This window comes from Cibotium barometz, chromosome 11 (genome assembly GCF_041138505.1).
Source record: "Cibotium barometz isolate CiBa-2024 chromosome 11, ASM4113850v1, whole genome shotgun sequence".
In the NCBI taxonomy this organism is placed as follows: domain Eukaryota; kingdom Viridiplantae; phylum Streptophyta; class Polypodiopsida; order Cyatheales; family Cibotiaceae; genus Cibotium; species Cibotium barometz.
Genome location: NC_141056.1, coordinates 24,204,029 through 24,219,728, shown reverse-complemented (window position 1 = coordinate 24,219,728; position 15,700 = coordinate 24,204,029). Strand labels below are relative to the sequence as shown.

Below are 15,700 nucleotides of genomic sequence, written 5' to 3'. Positions count from 1 at the left end.
TTCTGGTTTGCAGTGTTTGGCCCCTTGGGTGGGCAGGGAGGAGTATGTATGGTCATTGCGGATGTATGGCGGCACGCCATTGTGGATCGCGGGGTCATTATGCCTGGTAGAGCACAATATGTCATTCTGAGGATGCATGATGAGCTCTTTGGCGTGCTCAATGTCTATGCGCCCAACCATGCTAGTGCCAGAGCAGAGTTCTGGACCCTTGTTACGGATGCATTGCCAGAGGCCGCACATTGGTGTGTCAGGGGAGACTTCAACATGCTTGAGGACCCGGCCGATAGGGTGGGAGGCAGTCATGTTACAGTGCACGGCACGGAGCTTGCAGCTTGGGAGCGATTTTGCATGACACTGCGGATCATTGATGCATGGCAGCATGAGGCTTTCTCCCGCTCTCAGGACAGTCTTAGTTTTTCTCGGTCAGATCGCCGGCAGGGAGGGACTAATCTATCACGGATTGATCGCTTCTATCTGGGCAACAGGTTCGGGGAGCGTGGGGGCTCCATTGGCATTCTCGCTGGCACCTCTTTTTCAGACCATGCACCAGTTATTTTGACACTTGAGAAGAGGACACGGGAGACCAGCTTGCAGTTGAGGATCCCAGAGAGGGTACTTACAGATCCTAGTCTTTCTGAGGACATTGAGAGGATATGGCATGATAGCCAGAGCTCTGACCTGGATGCAACACGCCAGTGTGCCCAGGGACTCATCGAGCTCAGCTCTTTTTTGCACGCTGTAGCCTTGACACGGCTGGGAGAGACACGAGAGCGGGAGCGTCGTTTGAGACGTAGCCTTGCTTCGCTCCAGCGCCTTCAGGAGCAGCAGCCTACATGTGAGTGGGTTAGAGAGGCAGAGGAGCAGAGGCATGAGTTCTACTATCATCGCCAGGCCTCTCAGTGGACGCAGCTTGGTGATAGAGTGACTGGGGAGTTCTTTGAGATTACTGGACCCCGCCATGCTCGAGCAGGAGTACGCCAGCTCAGGCGGCAGGACGGATCGGTAGCCACAGAGCCATTGCCACTGAGTTCTAAAGAGACCTGCTTTCAGCGGAGCCAGCCACGGAGGCACGGGATGCTTGCAGACAGACTGTGTGGGCCCATGTGCAGGGGAGGGTCACAGATCGTATGCGCACAGTTCTAGGTGAGCCTCTTTCAGAGGTTGATCTTGCTTACGAATGACCCGCTCAAATTTTTCCCATGTCATAACCGTTTTTCCAACATGCTGTCGCCGTTGCCACCAAAGTAAGGCAATATCCTTAAGTAAGGATGCGGCAAATGTAATCTTCTTCGCATCGGTATAAGGACCATCAAGTCAAAATACAGGCAAGGTTTGTAAAGTCATTGTTCAACTGTACACTTATAGCGTTGTCCTCCATAGGACTCAATGGGTTTAACTTGCAATTTCTTTGTTTTACTAGCTTACAAAAGACAATAAAGAGTCTTAAGATCGTCACCTTCCACCTCAGGGGAAATGTTGTCTTCATTGTCTAGTATTGATGCTATGATGTCGATTGTTGGTATAGAACTCGTACGGGAATGGCGATCCGTCTGCAACTGTTGGATCTGAGAAACCAATGTGGCCATGGACTCTTGAAGTTGTTGTTGAAATTGTTGCTGCATCTGTTACAAAGCCTGCTGCCAATCTGCTGGAGCTAGATTGCCAGGCTGGTGGGTTTGGTCCTCCATACTAGTAGGCTGAGATGAAGACTCTGCAAATTGAGGCTTCAGGGGTTGTGGTTGTTGACGCCTTTGGGCCCTAGTGAGAACCATCAGCATGTAGGGGGGGCAGATACATCATGTGAATTAAAGAAGGTAGGTTACAAGCTAGTGAGGCTGTTATAGACCATAGGTAGGAAGATCAGCTAGAACCGAGAGCACTGGCATTGGTTGTTGCCCACGAAGAAGCAGATGGGGTTTTCATTTCTATGTAAACCATACATCCCGGTTTGCACACCTGAAGTGCGTAGTACTCGTATGATGATGAATTGTGGCTTTCTTGAACATTAATGTGCCACATTGTCTTGGCTGTATTTTGTGCTTTTTTTTTAATGATGAAAACACCAAGGTTTATGGTTGATCACAACTGAGATGTGTGTGTTTGAAGAAGCCCGACTGAACGCAAGTATTGCAAGAGTTAGGCACTAAGCAAAAGCTGCAAGTAATGAAGACTTGGGACACTTTTTTTTGAAGTTCGTGCAAGTGTTAGGCACTAAGCAAAAGCTGCAAGTAATGAAGACTTGGGACCCTTTTTTTTGAAGTTCGTGCAGGCTGGTTGTTTGCATTACTGGAGCAAAACGTTTTTTCTTTCTTTGTTTCTTCTCTCTGGATTGGCCGCATTGCAAAGGGAGGGCAGTTTGCTATAAAGGTCCCCTTTTTTTTTGCTCTTTGTTGGCCGTTTGCAAGCGTAGGCGGCGGCTGGTCCTGATCGGCTGTCAGAGGGCTGGCTGATTCGCTTTCTTGTTTTCTCTCTGGGCTGGCCGCCTTGCAAAGGGGGAGCGTATTGCTACGAAGGCCCCTTTTTTTTGTTGTTCTTTTTTTTTTAATAGGCTGACCTGCGTTTTTTTAAAATGTGGCTCGCAGGTGCGTGGGCGGCTTGTTGAGGTGGACGGGCTGCTTACATAGCCTGTGGGGAATGTTAAAGGGTAGGGCAATGTTTTTTTTTCAACATTACATTTTGTTTTTTTGGTTAAAAAAACAAAAAACGAAAGGTTTCTCAATGAAGGCCGACACCTGTTAGAAAGAGCCGATTCAGCCTGAAAGGACACGCGATCCACTTTCGAGGCCTAGGAGAGGGAGCCAAAACAAGCATGTGTCAAGGCCAGGAACTCGTGGTGAGGCTATAGCTTGCCATCGTTTTTCTTTTTGTGTTGAGGGAATTTTGGGGAAAAACTAGAATCGAACAAAATTAGCTAAATTGGGCAGAATTGCATGGGTCATTCTCTCCCCCTCTTCCATACAAACCTTGCTATGGCTGATTTTCACGGTTAGGGTTTTTTTATTTTTAGGGTTAGGGTTTGGCTGTGGGCATCATACAGGTTGGAGTTTGTTTGCTCTGATATCACTGTTAAGCTTTTAGCTTAATTAAACATGATTAAAATATCTTAATACTTAAATACTTGAGTAGACATGAGGCAAAGAGCGGAAAGCTGTGTTGTTTGTATTGAGACACAAGGCCTTGTTAAATAGGGCCTGAAGAGGTACAAATGAAGAGGCACATCCCTAATGAAAGGGTGTGACTCTTGAATTAATAGTTATGTCCTTTGGACGTAGAGATGTGTCCTTTGATCAATAGATGTGTCCCTTTGAAGAGATGTGTCCTTTGGGGATGACCCATGTGACAGGTTGTGACCTTCACTGGTGTCTCTTCAATGATTAAGAGTAATTAAGGATAATTATGGGTAATTAAGAGAGATTAAGTCACAATCGTGACAACCTGTTGCCTCCAAAGATCCTGTAACAACTCTCCCGGAGTAGTCATGTGCCTAGAAGCACCACTATCCAGAATCCTCTCTCGAGTATCCCCAATAGTGAGACCAACCATCTCCCGACTCCAAGAAGATGAAGCTCCGGTATCCATAATCTCCAAGTGCACAAAAGCTAGAGTCTTCGCGGTAAGCTAAGAAATCTACACCTTTCTCAATGCTCCGCTGAGGACATTTCCTCCAATAATGACCCTTCCAGCCACAATGGTTACAGGTCCGCTCGACCTTCAAAGCATCACGATCTGAGTCGGGCTTCTTCTCAAAAGACTTCGACTATGAAGACTTTCCTTTGCCCTTGTTGTTGTTGTTGTTGTTGTTGTTGTTGCAGCCTTTCAACCGCCCCTGGCCTGTCAAAACCTTAGAACCTCCGCCGTGTGAAGGGTTCAGAAACCGCTCCTCCTCGTCCAAAACCATCGGCGCACAAGCTCCTCCCAAGTAATGGTGCTAAGCCTCCCACTGGTGATCAAAGAAGAATAGAAAGCAGAGTACTGAGGGGATAGATGAGATAACAAGGTGATGGCCATGTCCTCTGATGATATCTCCTTCCCAGCCTAAAGAACCTCCTGCTAAAGAGCCTGGAGTTTGTTGATGTGCTCTCGCATCGTCGAAGACTTTGCGAGATTCATCACTCGCATCTGCACTTCCAAGGAAATTCTCTTCATGGGTGATACTCGATTGTACAAAGAGGCCAAGTGCTACCAAATCCCTCGAGCCAACGTCATGTGTTTGATATGATTGATCACTTGGGGTGTGCAATTGAGGAAGATGAAAGAACGCACACGGGCATTGACACAATCCCACGCATGTGCCTAGGCCTCCTGCTCTTTCTTAGTTGATAGTGAAAGTTCCTCCTCCAACTCTGGCCTTGGAACTCCAACCATGATGAAATCAAGCAAATCATAAGACTCCAAGACAGACTCCATCATTACCTTCCAGATGCCACAGACGTTCCCATCCAACTGTCGGTCCACCAAGAACATTGGGAGGGTGGGGATCTTCACATGTTTCTCCGCCATCTCGAGCAAATCTGCCATCTCAGGGGTTCATGTGGTCTTTTGAAGTGAGGGTAGGTGGGAAAAAAATTTGAAGAAGAGGTTGTGTTTTCTCGAAAGGTGGCTGTCAGCAATGATGCCCACCTTCTGCCCGCTTCTCCACGTCGCATACAGCCCAAATATTATCCAATCAACACCAAAAACAGCAACCCCAAAAGCTCTCACTGTCTCCAAAGATTCAAGCCACTTCGGACTCTGATACCATGTCAGAACGTGCAGCGAAAAAGAGACAAAAATTAGAGAGTAGAAAACTACAAAAGAGCAAGAGAGGAGAGACAATGTCGAACTCTACTATATACACTATTATATCCGGAACAAAACTGTGGCAGGGGAGCACACCCACATCACTAGCCCTCACCCCCTACACTATAATATGGTACAGACAAGAGATGTGTAAACCGGCCTCTGATAAAAAGCAAAAGGCGGTGGAACAAACACTCGCACATAAAACACTTCAACACCATTGAGGACCTAGAAAAAGAAAACAAACAGGGGGAGCTAGAGTGCTCCTGCAAATAGTACACGGACACCGATTGGCCCCAAATCGCAGTGGCGCCCCTTGCGGTATTTCTTTAATTGATTTTAAGAGCTTTGATTACAATATAAGGCTGGTAATTCAGCCGTCCCAGTAGAACTCCTAAAGCCTGCAAAGAACCTGCATCTGGCTTCTTGTCCACACGGCATCCACAAACAAGTCCAGCCATTGTTCATATCAAAAGACCCTTCACATTGAGTCTGCATACAGAAGCTTTCTCCCATGGTCAAGGCTGCCACAACCATCCATAGCCTCTCACACTATGAACAGCATCACACCCTGACACATCCAGTGCTTCAGCATCACAACACAGACTCCCAAACTGTCTCTCAAAAGAGTATCACAGCACAGCATACCATACAGTTGACACACCTGTACAAACCCTCTCTACCATCCAAGGGTACTATCCATCTCTGTCATGGATTCCCTGTCCCTTGTCCTATCAGTAGCAAGGCTGTACCATGCATGTGTCCAATCCTGTACCTTCTGCCTGCATGTGACCTATCTCCTGGAGAAACCCAAAACATGTTTCCTCGTCGAGAAACCTACGACCTGTTTCCACACGAAACCCTTAGGCCTGTTTCCCTTTGAAACTTATGTCCTGTTTCCATACATCTAGTTACCTGTTCCCTCATGAAACATCTGGCAACATAGAGATGCCCATAACTGTAGGTCCCACTGTTCCTTTCTAGGAGGAAGAAAACAATCTGCTCCATGAGCACGCAGCCATGCGAGCTTGCATCACTCCCATGCCAAGAAACATAACCAAAAGACCTGTGCCTGTAGCCAAAAACCCAAGCACACAGCTGAATTTGCGACCAAACAAAAACAGCCCATAAACTGTCCCAAAACAGTCCCGAATCGAAGCATAGGAAGGCTGAAAGTTCCATCAGTTGAACGCCATCGACATGCTGTCTATGTTCATGGAAAACTAATCTTTGCCTTCTGTAAAAACACGGCGTCCTCCAAAAAGCACACACATGGCCTAGCTTTCTATGCGCCGCCTGTATCCTGGTGATGCGCCGCCTGCAACAGTACTCAACCTGCAGCCACCTGTACGAAAAAGTGTGCAATTGCCACCTGAATTCAGCTGTCGTACAGCCTCCGTACTGGACTGTACCTGCTGTCCGTACAGGCCTGCAGTTACTGTTCCAGCCGCCAACCCAAGACCTGCACAGTAGACGCCAGAATCTGCACAACCAAATCTGCAACATGGACAGTACCTGCAGACAGCCGCCTAACCTGCCACGTGGACTGTACCTGCACAGCAGCCGTACACAGCCACGTGGACTGTACCTGCAGTCCAGCCCTTCCATGCGCAGCCAGCATCTTCTCTTTCCAAAAAAATCATACGTGGGTATGCTGCAGTCGACTCTTAGCCAGTTACAGAGAAAGCCCACGTGCTGTTCATCCCCATGCTTCCTGGCAGCCCACTTCTTCCAAAAAGCACACCACCCCACAAGAGTTAGGCGCCTCCTGCTTTTTCTGCCCAAAAAGCACACGTGGCCCCAAAAATAGCTTATGGGCCACGTTTTCTTCATAAATGGCATAATAAATGACTTTAAAGGTTTTTAAAACCTTTTTAAGTTAAAATTCCTTTGCCCCCTTTCACACATGGGATTGCCCACACATGGGCTTCCATCTTCACTCCCACCTGATGCCATTCACACTGTCCACCATGTCCCCGTGCACATCTGCATCTTGTCCAGAGAAAAACACAGGGTCATGACATACCCCCCTCTTGAAAAATGGCAAGCGTCCTCGATTGCACTCAATGGCACAGTAAAGCATCTCATGAGCAAAGATACTCCATATGGCAAAAACAATGGCCTTCCAATGCATCTGGATGATAGAACAATCATCCTGCACAATAAGCCACACTGTCCTCTTGCTTGTTCCTTCAGAACCTACAGCAAAAGTCTAAAACCAAATGGAAACACGTTAACTGTGTTAGCCAAAAACAAAACCATGCATCATTCTACATATGACAAACATATGCATGACACATATATGCATTCGCAAACAATATGCTCCTCAAAATGCTCTACCTACTCCAAAGTAACAGTCTAAGGGCTGCTCGCAAGCCTTACGCCCATGGGCATCCCGCAGGACCCACGACGGAAGGTAAAACATGAGCATATGAAAGCACTCAATGCATCCAAACACTACATCTACCAAGTACTTTCCCACATATGTTCTCATGGCCATCCCGCAGGAGTTACACCCAATGGTGCATCCATGACATAATAAAGCACTTGATGTATCATACCAACATACATGCAGCACATGACACAATGCAGAGTATTTCCCAATGTATTCTCAGTGGTACCAGGATCCAATGGCACCAGAATACAAAAATACCTCTACCTCAAAAAGTGAATGCATACATGCACGAACAAAGTTCGATCCATATTTCCATGAACCAAACCAACTCTAGGACTGCTCGCAAGACTTATGTCCTCCATAGAGTTATCCATAGTTGCAATTAGAGTTCAAGGTGCGCGCGACTGTGAACCATACCCAACTTTACCATCTCATGTGTCTAGAACACAAGATCATAGAAGTCCCATAAGCAGATGTACTGTCAGCCTCAGTACCTTCGGGTGAATACAAAGATGTCACCAAGCGACTCCTAGATAACAAATGAGCCTGTCTGTAACAACAAGGGAGCGGAGGTGCTACCCCCCTCTTGAGCATCAGGTAATGCTCCAGACCCATGCTCTACTGAACCTGAATGAGCCGTAACAAGAGTCGACTCCAACTCATAGGCATCAAGATAAAGCTGCAACTCCTGAGGTGAATCTGCTAAGTCACCCTCATCCATCCACTCCGCATCCATCAGTGAACCTCCTCCATCCACTTCGTATCCATCAGTGAACAGCTCTTGAACTTCACAGGATAGCGACGGGAAACTTTACCCTGTACCTTTCTTTCCTTATGTGCCAGTATCTGCTCAGGAATAAGAACCTCGTCAAGTTCCTCCACTTCCATCTGAGCCTCATCTGATACATCCTCAGGCACCCAAAACCTGCTTGCACTCCACCCAAGTGGTAAGCACAAGTCCTCGATGAAGCATAGTAGATCACCACTGCTAAACATAGAAAGAAACTGTCTTCCGAACCCATGAAGCCTCTATGAAGATACCACTGGTGACAAACTGTCGAAAGCCATAGCCTTCAACGCATCTCCTGCACCATACCACTTCAACTGCTTCTTGTTCCTGGCCGACTACTTCTTGTCCTTGGTGTCTTTTCTCCTGAGCTTCATCTTCAGCTCTTGCTCTTCACCTCATATAGGCAAAGACACAAAATCCTGTACTATGTCCTGCACTTCCTTTTCACTTTCCTCATGTTGAAGCTTTTGATGTGACTCTCATGAGACAACCACGAGCTCGCCCCCTTAGGAAAGTTGGCGATTGTCCCAACCAAAGCAACCACGGACTCGCCTCCTTGAGAAAGTCGACGATGTGTCCCGGCAAACGGAACCTTGTAAACCGGCCTCTGATAAAAAGCAAAAGGCGGTGGAACAAACACTCGCACATAAAACACTTCAACACCATTGAGGACCTAGAAAAAGAAAACAAACAGGGGGAGCTAGAGTGCTCCTGCAAATAGTACACGGACACCGATTGGCCCCAAATCGCAGTGGCGCCCCTTGCGGTATTTCTTTAATTGAATTTAAGAGCTTTGATTACAATATAAGGCTGGTAATTCAGCCGTCCCAGTAGAACTCCTAAAGCCTGCAAAGAACCTGCATCTGGCTTCTTGTCCACACGGCATCCACAAACAAGTCCAGCCATTGTTCATATCAAAAGACCCTTCACATTGAGTCTGCATACAGAAGCTTTCTCCCATGGTCAAGGCTACCACAACCATCCATAGCCTCTCACACTATGAACAGCATCACACCCTGACACATCCAGTGCTTCAGCATCACAACACAGACTCCCAAACTGTCTCTCAAAAGAGTATCACAGCACAGCATACCATACAGTTGACACACCTGTACAAACCCTCTCTACCATCCAAGGGTACTATCCATCTCTGTCATGGATTCCCTGTCCCTTGTCCTATCAGTAGCAAGGCTGTACCATGCATGTGTCCAATCCTGTACCTTCTGCCTGCATGTGACCTATCTCCTGGAGAAACCCAAAACATGTTTCCTCGTCGAGAAACCTACGACCTGTTTCCACACGAAACCCTTAGGCCTGTTTCCCTTTGAAACTTATGTCCTGTTTCCATACATCTAGTTACCTGTTCCCTCATGAAACATCTGGCAACATAGAGATGCCCATAACTGTAGGTCCCACTGTTCCTTTCTAGGAGGAAGAAAACAATCTGCTCCATGAGCACGCAGCCATGCGAGCTTGCATCACTCCCATGCCAAGAAACATAACCAAAAGACCTGTGCCTGTAGCCAAAAACCCAAGCACACAGCTGAATTTGCGACCAAACAAAAACAGCCCATAAACTGTCCCAAAACAGTCCCGAATCGAAGCATAGGAAGGCTGAAAGTTCCATCAGTTGAACGCCATCGACATGCTGTCTATGTTCATGGAAAACTAATCTTTGCCTTCTGTAAAAACACGGCGTCCTCCAAAAAGCACACACATGGCCTAGCTTTCTATGCGCCGCCTGTATCCTGGTGATGCGCCGCCTGCAACAGTACTCAACCTGCAGCCACCTGTACGAAAAAGTGTGCAATTGCCACCTGAATTCAGCTGTCGTACAGCCTCCGTACTGGACTGTACCTGCTGTCCGTACAGGCCTGCAGTTACTGTTCCAGCCGCCAACCCAAGACCTGCACAGTAGACGCCAGAATCTGCACAACCAAATCTGCAACATGGACAGTACCTGCAGACAGCCGCCTAACCTGCCACGTGGACTGTACCTGCACAGCAGCCGTACACAGCCACGTGGACTGTACCTGCAGTCCAGCCCTTCCATGCGCAGCCAGCATCTTCTCTTTCCAAAAAAATCATACGTGGGTATGCTGCAGTCGACTCTTAGCCAGTTACAGAGAAAGCCCACGTGCTGTTCATCCCCATGCTTCCTGGCAGCCCACTTCTTCCAAAAAGCACACCACCCCACAAGAGTTAGGCGCCTCCTGCTTTTTCTGCCCAAAAAGCACACGTGGCCCCAAAAATAGCTTATGGGCCACGTTTTCTTCATAAATGGCATAATAAATGACTTTAAAGGTTTTTAAAACCTTTTTAAGTTAAAATTCCTTTGCCCCCTTTCACACATGGGATTGCCCACACATGGGCTTCCATCTTCACTCCCACCTGATGCCATTCACACTGTCCACCATGTCCCCGTGCACATCTGCATCTTGTCCAGAGAAAAACACAGGGTCATGACAAGATGACTGCTAACATCATCATCAGTTCATCAAGTATTAGCCTCGATCATGAAAGGTACAAACCATTCTCAGTTTGGATATTCCCCAAACAGCCTAGGAAATCTGCTCATTTGTGGGTCTTTGTCAAGACCTTGCAACACCTCTCACCGACTTGCTCAAGGAAGTGAAGACTCGTCACTAGAAAGTGTCTGTCACGAGCAAGGCTTTAGAGGCATTTCAGGCAATGAAGAAAGTTGCCTCTAAGTCACCAGTTTTGAAGTCGGCGGCATGGGATAATCCTTTCAAGGTGATTACCAATGCCAGTAACCTAGCCATTGGAGCCGTTTTCAACAAGATGGAAGGCCAATGGTTTATTATAGTTGCAAGTTAAATAACGCCAAAAAGAATTATTCAGTGTATGACAAAGAGCTTTTGGGGATAATGACCACACTTAAACATTGGAAGCACTTCCTTTACGGGAGGGGCTTCACATTTAAGACAGATCACCAGGCGCTTAGATGGTTGCAAACCATGCCCATTGCCCAATGGAGTGACGACAATCTAGATGGAGTCAATTGTTCCAACAATTTGGTGGTAAGAACAACCCCGTTGCCGATGCTCTCAGTCAAAAAGACACAATCCAAACATTGTAGAAGTCCATTGTGTTGGAAATTCAAGGCAAAGACTTGGACAGCATGAAGGCACAGTATCTAGATTCGGAAGAATTCGAGACTGTCTACTTGCAACCGTCAATAACTGGGGATACTCCTGAAAGAACCCTTCATCCAACCATACTACTTCATGGATTACTCGATCCTTGAACTTCGTATAAAATTGTCGTATCCTTCAACCGAAACTATGCTTCCATCCATGGAGGAGGATTTGTTCTGGTTCTATGACTTCCTTCTACCATGTAGATCATATCTGGTTGTTGCTCTTCAGATACATCTTGCGATGTTGGACCTACATATTGCTTCAACTAAGAAACATGAAAGAAATTGTGCATAGTCCAACTTTCCAGCAACTTTAACTTTAAAGAGACATCACTTAACTTCTGAAAGACGAGAAATGGACCGAAACTTCGGAATGAAAGCTGGGGACAACGCTTGCCCACTTGCTTTAGCTATTGCTTCATGATGCGGAGATATACCCAATCCCCCCTTTCTTAAAGTCTGGATTTATTGGCTTGCTAAATATAAGCTTCCTGAGCTTTGAAAAGATGCTCCTTAACTGAATCAATAATTTCCGAAAATGTTTCGGTTGTTTTATTGGCCTCTAGAGATGGTGATACCTATCTCGTAAAGAACCGGCGACCAAATGCTGCCTCATACAATACTCGATAAGTGAGTATCATTCAGGATTGCATGAACCAATGGAAAATATTGTTCCCATTTCGACTGTTAGTCATGGCAATATGATTTGAGAACGTCAAAGGCCAATTGATTGTATATGTTTGTCTGGCCATCTATTTGTGGATGGAATGCACTAGACAACCTAGTCCCAAAATTGTCAAACAATGCGCTCAAAAAATGGGACAAGAACTTAGAATCTATGTCTGATGTGATTGTCTGGGGCAAACCACCAATGGGATACCAAAACTGAATGAACAAGCGAGCTATGTTCTGGGCTATTGGCCCTCAGTTCAAAACCAAGCCAATACAATATACAAGATGGTTGGTTGTTTTTCAAGAACCGTCTTTGTGTACTCAAAGAAAAGCGCCAAGTCCTTCTCCATGATGCCCATGACTCTCTTGTCAGAGATCATAGGGGTATCAACAATACCCTGGAGAAGCTAGAGAGGTCATTCTATTGGCCCAAAATGCGACAAGATGTCTACCAACACGTCCAAGCATGTCAAATATATCAAAAGGTGAAAGTTCCACATACGAAACACACAGGGTTACTTCAACCTTTGCCTATTCTAGAGGGACCTTTTCACGACATCAATATGGACTCGTAGGCCCTCTTCCCGCCTCAGCTAGATCTAAAAACACAATGTAGGACAATTGTGGAGAGATTCAATAAGTTCTGCATGCTCATTCCACTACTTGGAAGCCCTGAACTTGTCGGCAAGTTAAGCAAGAGGGGATGTCACGTGCACCTTGCATTGGGGTACACAGTGACACTGGCATGATCATCAGTGCAAACATTTGTACAAAATAATACCTTTTTCTAGGAATATTTGTCGTATGCCGTGACCCCATTGTGAGCCCTCAATCTAGGAACAATCAAGTACGAGCTACGTAGTTTAGTCTCCGAGCCATAGAGGTCAGTCTGGAGTCAATCCTCCTAACCCCTTGGAGAATTCATCAGATTAGTGCATGTAGAAGTCAGCCTTAGCAGTAGGTTTTGCATTAGAAGCATATAACAGCAGGATGGCATACTCATGTGCTAGCCAATGGCTGGTGTTCAAATTAACAGCCAGGTTACAGCCCTGAACCTCTTCTAGAGGCAACCAACCAAGGTGGTACCAAACATTATGTACTGTACGGATCTGTACGTACTATATGTTGTTTGGTACGGAAAAAAAAATTTAAGGTACGTAAAAATACGTACCATTGGTAAAAATACATAAAATCTCAGAAATTTCAGCCACCTACATAAAATTTCAGTCCATGTTCACATTGACATATAAAACTTTCGAAATAGAGACACAACAAGGTCACAAACCTACTAATTCAAAAGTGAGAAATTAGAATCACAAGTCGTCAATCATACTTAATAAGTTAATCGTACTTAATACTTAATACTTATTACTTAAGACAAGTCACATTGTCACAAGTGAGTCGTGACAACTCACAATTCACATCAAAAAATGATGAAATTTGAAAATGAGTCTATGAATAATGACAAAATGTGCCATGTCCATACAACACCAAATCAAAACTAAGGTAATCCAAATCAAAACTCATCATCCGATGAGGATGATGACCCTGGAGAATCAAGCATATAACCCTCCGTGATGACATTGTCCTCGTCATCATACTCGGGCCCTGTCATCATGGGCACAGGTGGGTGGGCTGCCTCAGATGTCCCTGTCCCTGCCTCTGCATCATCCTGCTGGGTAGTGTGAATGAGGCCGTTAGTGTGAATGAGGCGATCGGCCTCATTCACACATGCTCGAGGAGTCTGAATAGGCAGCTTCCCTCTCCGGGCACCTCTTCGGCCAGAACTCTCTGCATCTGCAGGTCCCTCGTGTAGCTGAATTTTATAAGCTCGGGCTCTCAATCTCGTCACCCGCCTGTCTACACTCTCCAGCTCTCTATGCAGGAGGCAAAGAATCTCGTCCTGCTCATCTCTCAACCGTTGCTCTGCCTCATCAATGGTGGTAGGATCTGGGACCAGCTTGACACGTGTTGGATCCACCTATTCAACGTAAAACCAAAGAGAACGCGGAGTGTCAACGACTCAACTGTGTGTATACTATAGTATAAAAGCTATGTAAATGGGAGGCCAATCCCCATAAGGGAATGAATAGGATAAACTCACCTGTTTTGGGGTGCCCAAAGCATGATAAGCTCGTACGAGCTTCATGTTGGTCCTACAATAGACCAGCCTCTCTAGTTGAGAGGTGCTCAAACGATTGCGTATCTTTGCATGTATGAGCGAGTAAGCGCTCCAGTTGCGCTCACATGCACCTCTGCTGAACAATCCTGCACTCCAATTCAAAAAAAGTACTTCATTCATGTGAGCTCGGCAATTCCCAACAAGCTTCACAAGACTAGTTCATATGGCATAGTACATACATGATATACATACCTGAGATAGCACTCGCAGAGCTATATCTCTAAGCTGTGGAAGACCCTGTCTTCCATAGTTTTGCCACCAAGTAAGAGGAAGCTTGGTGGTCTCTGGTCTAAGAGCAACAACTCAAGCAAATGAGGGTCCCAAGTTGTTGACCCAGCTGCAGAGCTCCGCATCAATCTCCAATTGCTGCTCCACATCATACATACTATTAATGTACCTATCTCGTAAGGTGAGCAACTCCCTATCATGAAAGAGAAGTGGCGTCTTGTAGAAAGGATGGAGGAATGCAGCCATCCCATGAATGGGGCGACTCATATACCCCCATCGATAATCCACAGTAGCCAATACATCATCTCGGCTCTGCAAGAGTAAAATAAACAGAGAAGTGGAGCAATTAGTAAGTCAAGACTCAAGAATCAAGATTCTGTAATCGGCCATCAAGAATCAAGATTTTACTTACCAATTCTGTGTCAGGGACGTAGAGGCTGCAATATGACTCTTCATCTGCATGAAGAGGTGATACACTAAGCCCAAAGTGGAGCCCTCCATGTCTGTGACTCGCAGAAGTACAAATACTGGCTGCAAAGCCACTAAGAGAGTTTGCACATCCATCCAGAGGGTCTCATCCAGTATCCGTCTCTAAATGTATTTGGTGGCCTATGTCTGTGAATGATACATATCTCTCCACTTTGGATCCACAACTGTCTGTAATAGTGGATCTCTCAATTTGAAAAGCCTGTGTAGCACCAAATACATATAGGCAAATCTTGTCTTGGATGACCGCACCATATCTAGCTTGCTGTGGCTCCTAAAGATAGCCAATGCCTGGTGCTTCTTTCTGAAGAATGTAGTGATCTTCGCGGCATCAGAAACTGTGGGTTGCACCCAACTCAGCTTGCCTATGTCCTCCATAAGCAAATCAAGGCAATGGGCTGCACACGGAGTCCACAATGCGAGGAAACTCTGCCTCCACCATGTCTCCCATTGCCTTGCAATTAGCAGCATTGTCTGTTACAACCTGCACCACATTCTCTGGACCAACCTCAACAATTGCCTCGCGAATATGCTCATAGATACTCTCAGCAATGATGCGTTCGCCTGCCTTCCCAGCATCCACAACGTGTAAGAAATACATACCAAGACATGAAGAGACAAGAATATTGATGATGTGTCGTCGCCGTAAGTCACTCCAGCCATCCGAAATGATAGTGCAACCAAATTGTTGCCAACCTGCTTTCACTGGCACCAATGCCTTGTCTATCAAGGCCTTTTGCTCATCAAGCATCGTGGTGCACATCTTTTTGTACTCAAGCCCTGACCATGACTCCGTGTGTCCAACCTGGGCTATAGCTCTGACCATCCTCTTCCATTGGTCAGTCCTCAAAACATTGAAGGAGATATTGCACTCTATGAGAGTGCGAGCAATCTCCATCTTAGCCACCTTTTGCCTTTCTTTGACCCAAGACTGTGCATGCACACGAGAAGGCAAGGTGGTTTGCCTTTGCATATATGTATCACCCTCATCCTCATCTTGCATGACAG

The 15,700-nt window shown here is 46.2% G+C and overlaps 2 protein-coding genes across 4 annotated transcripts in view; both read right to left on the bottom strand.

Moving 5' to 3' along the window:
• The window catches only part of LOC147633935 (ubiquitin-conjugating enzyme E2 7-like), a 44,999-nt gene that overhangs the window by 16,111 nt on the left and 13,188 nt on the right, over nt 1-15,700 (bottom strand). The window lies entirely within an intron of this gene.
• LOC147633936 (uncharacterized) lies at nt 12,976-14,006 on the bottom strand. Its single transcript, XM_086805009.1, has 2 exons — nt 13,901-14,006; nt 12,976-13,777 (listed from the first exon to the last, which is right to left on the bottom strand). Exons 1-2 carry the CDS (start codon nt 13,943-13,945, stop codon nt 13,313-13,315), a joined length of 510 nt encoding a protein of 169 aa, XP_086661135.1. The 5' UTR covers nt 13,946-14,006; the 3' UTR covers nt 12,976-13,312.

Bases quoted from the DNA above. Each gene is read 5' to 3' on its own strand.
- LOC147633936 (XM_086805009.1), bottom strand. From the start codon at position 13,945: ATGAAGCTCGTACGAGCTTATCATGCTTTGGGCACCCCAAAACAG. The intron at 13,778-13,900 runs GTGAGTTTATCC...TACGTTGAATAG, and splicing joins CTTTGGGCACCCCAAAACAG to GTGGATCCAACACGTGTCAA.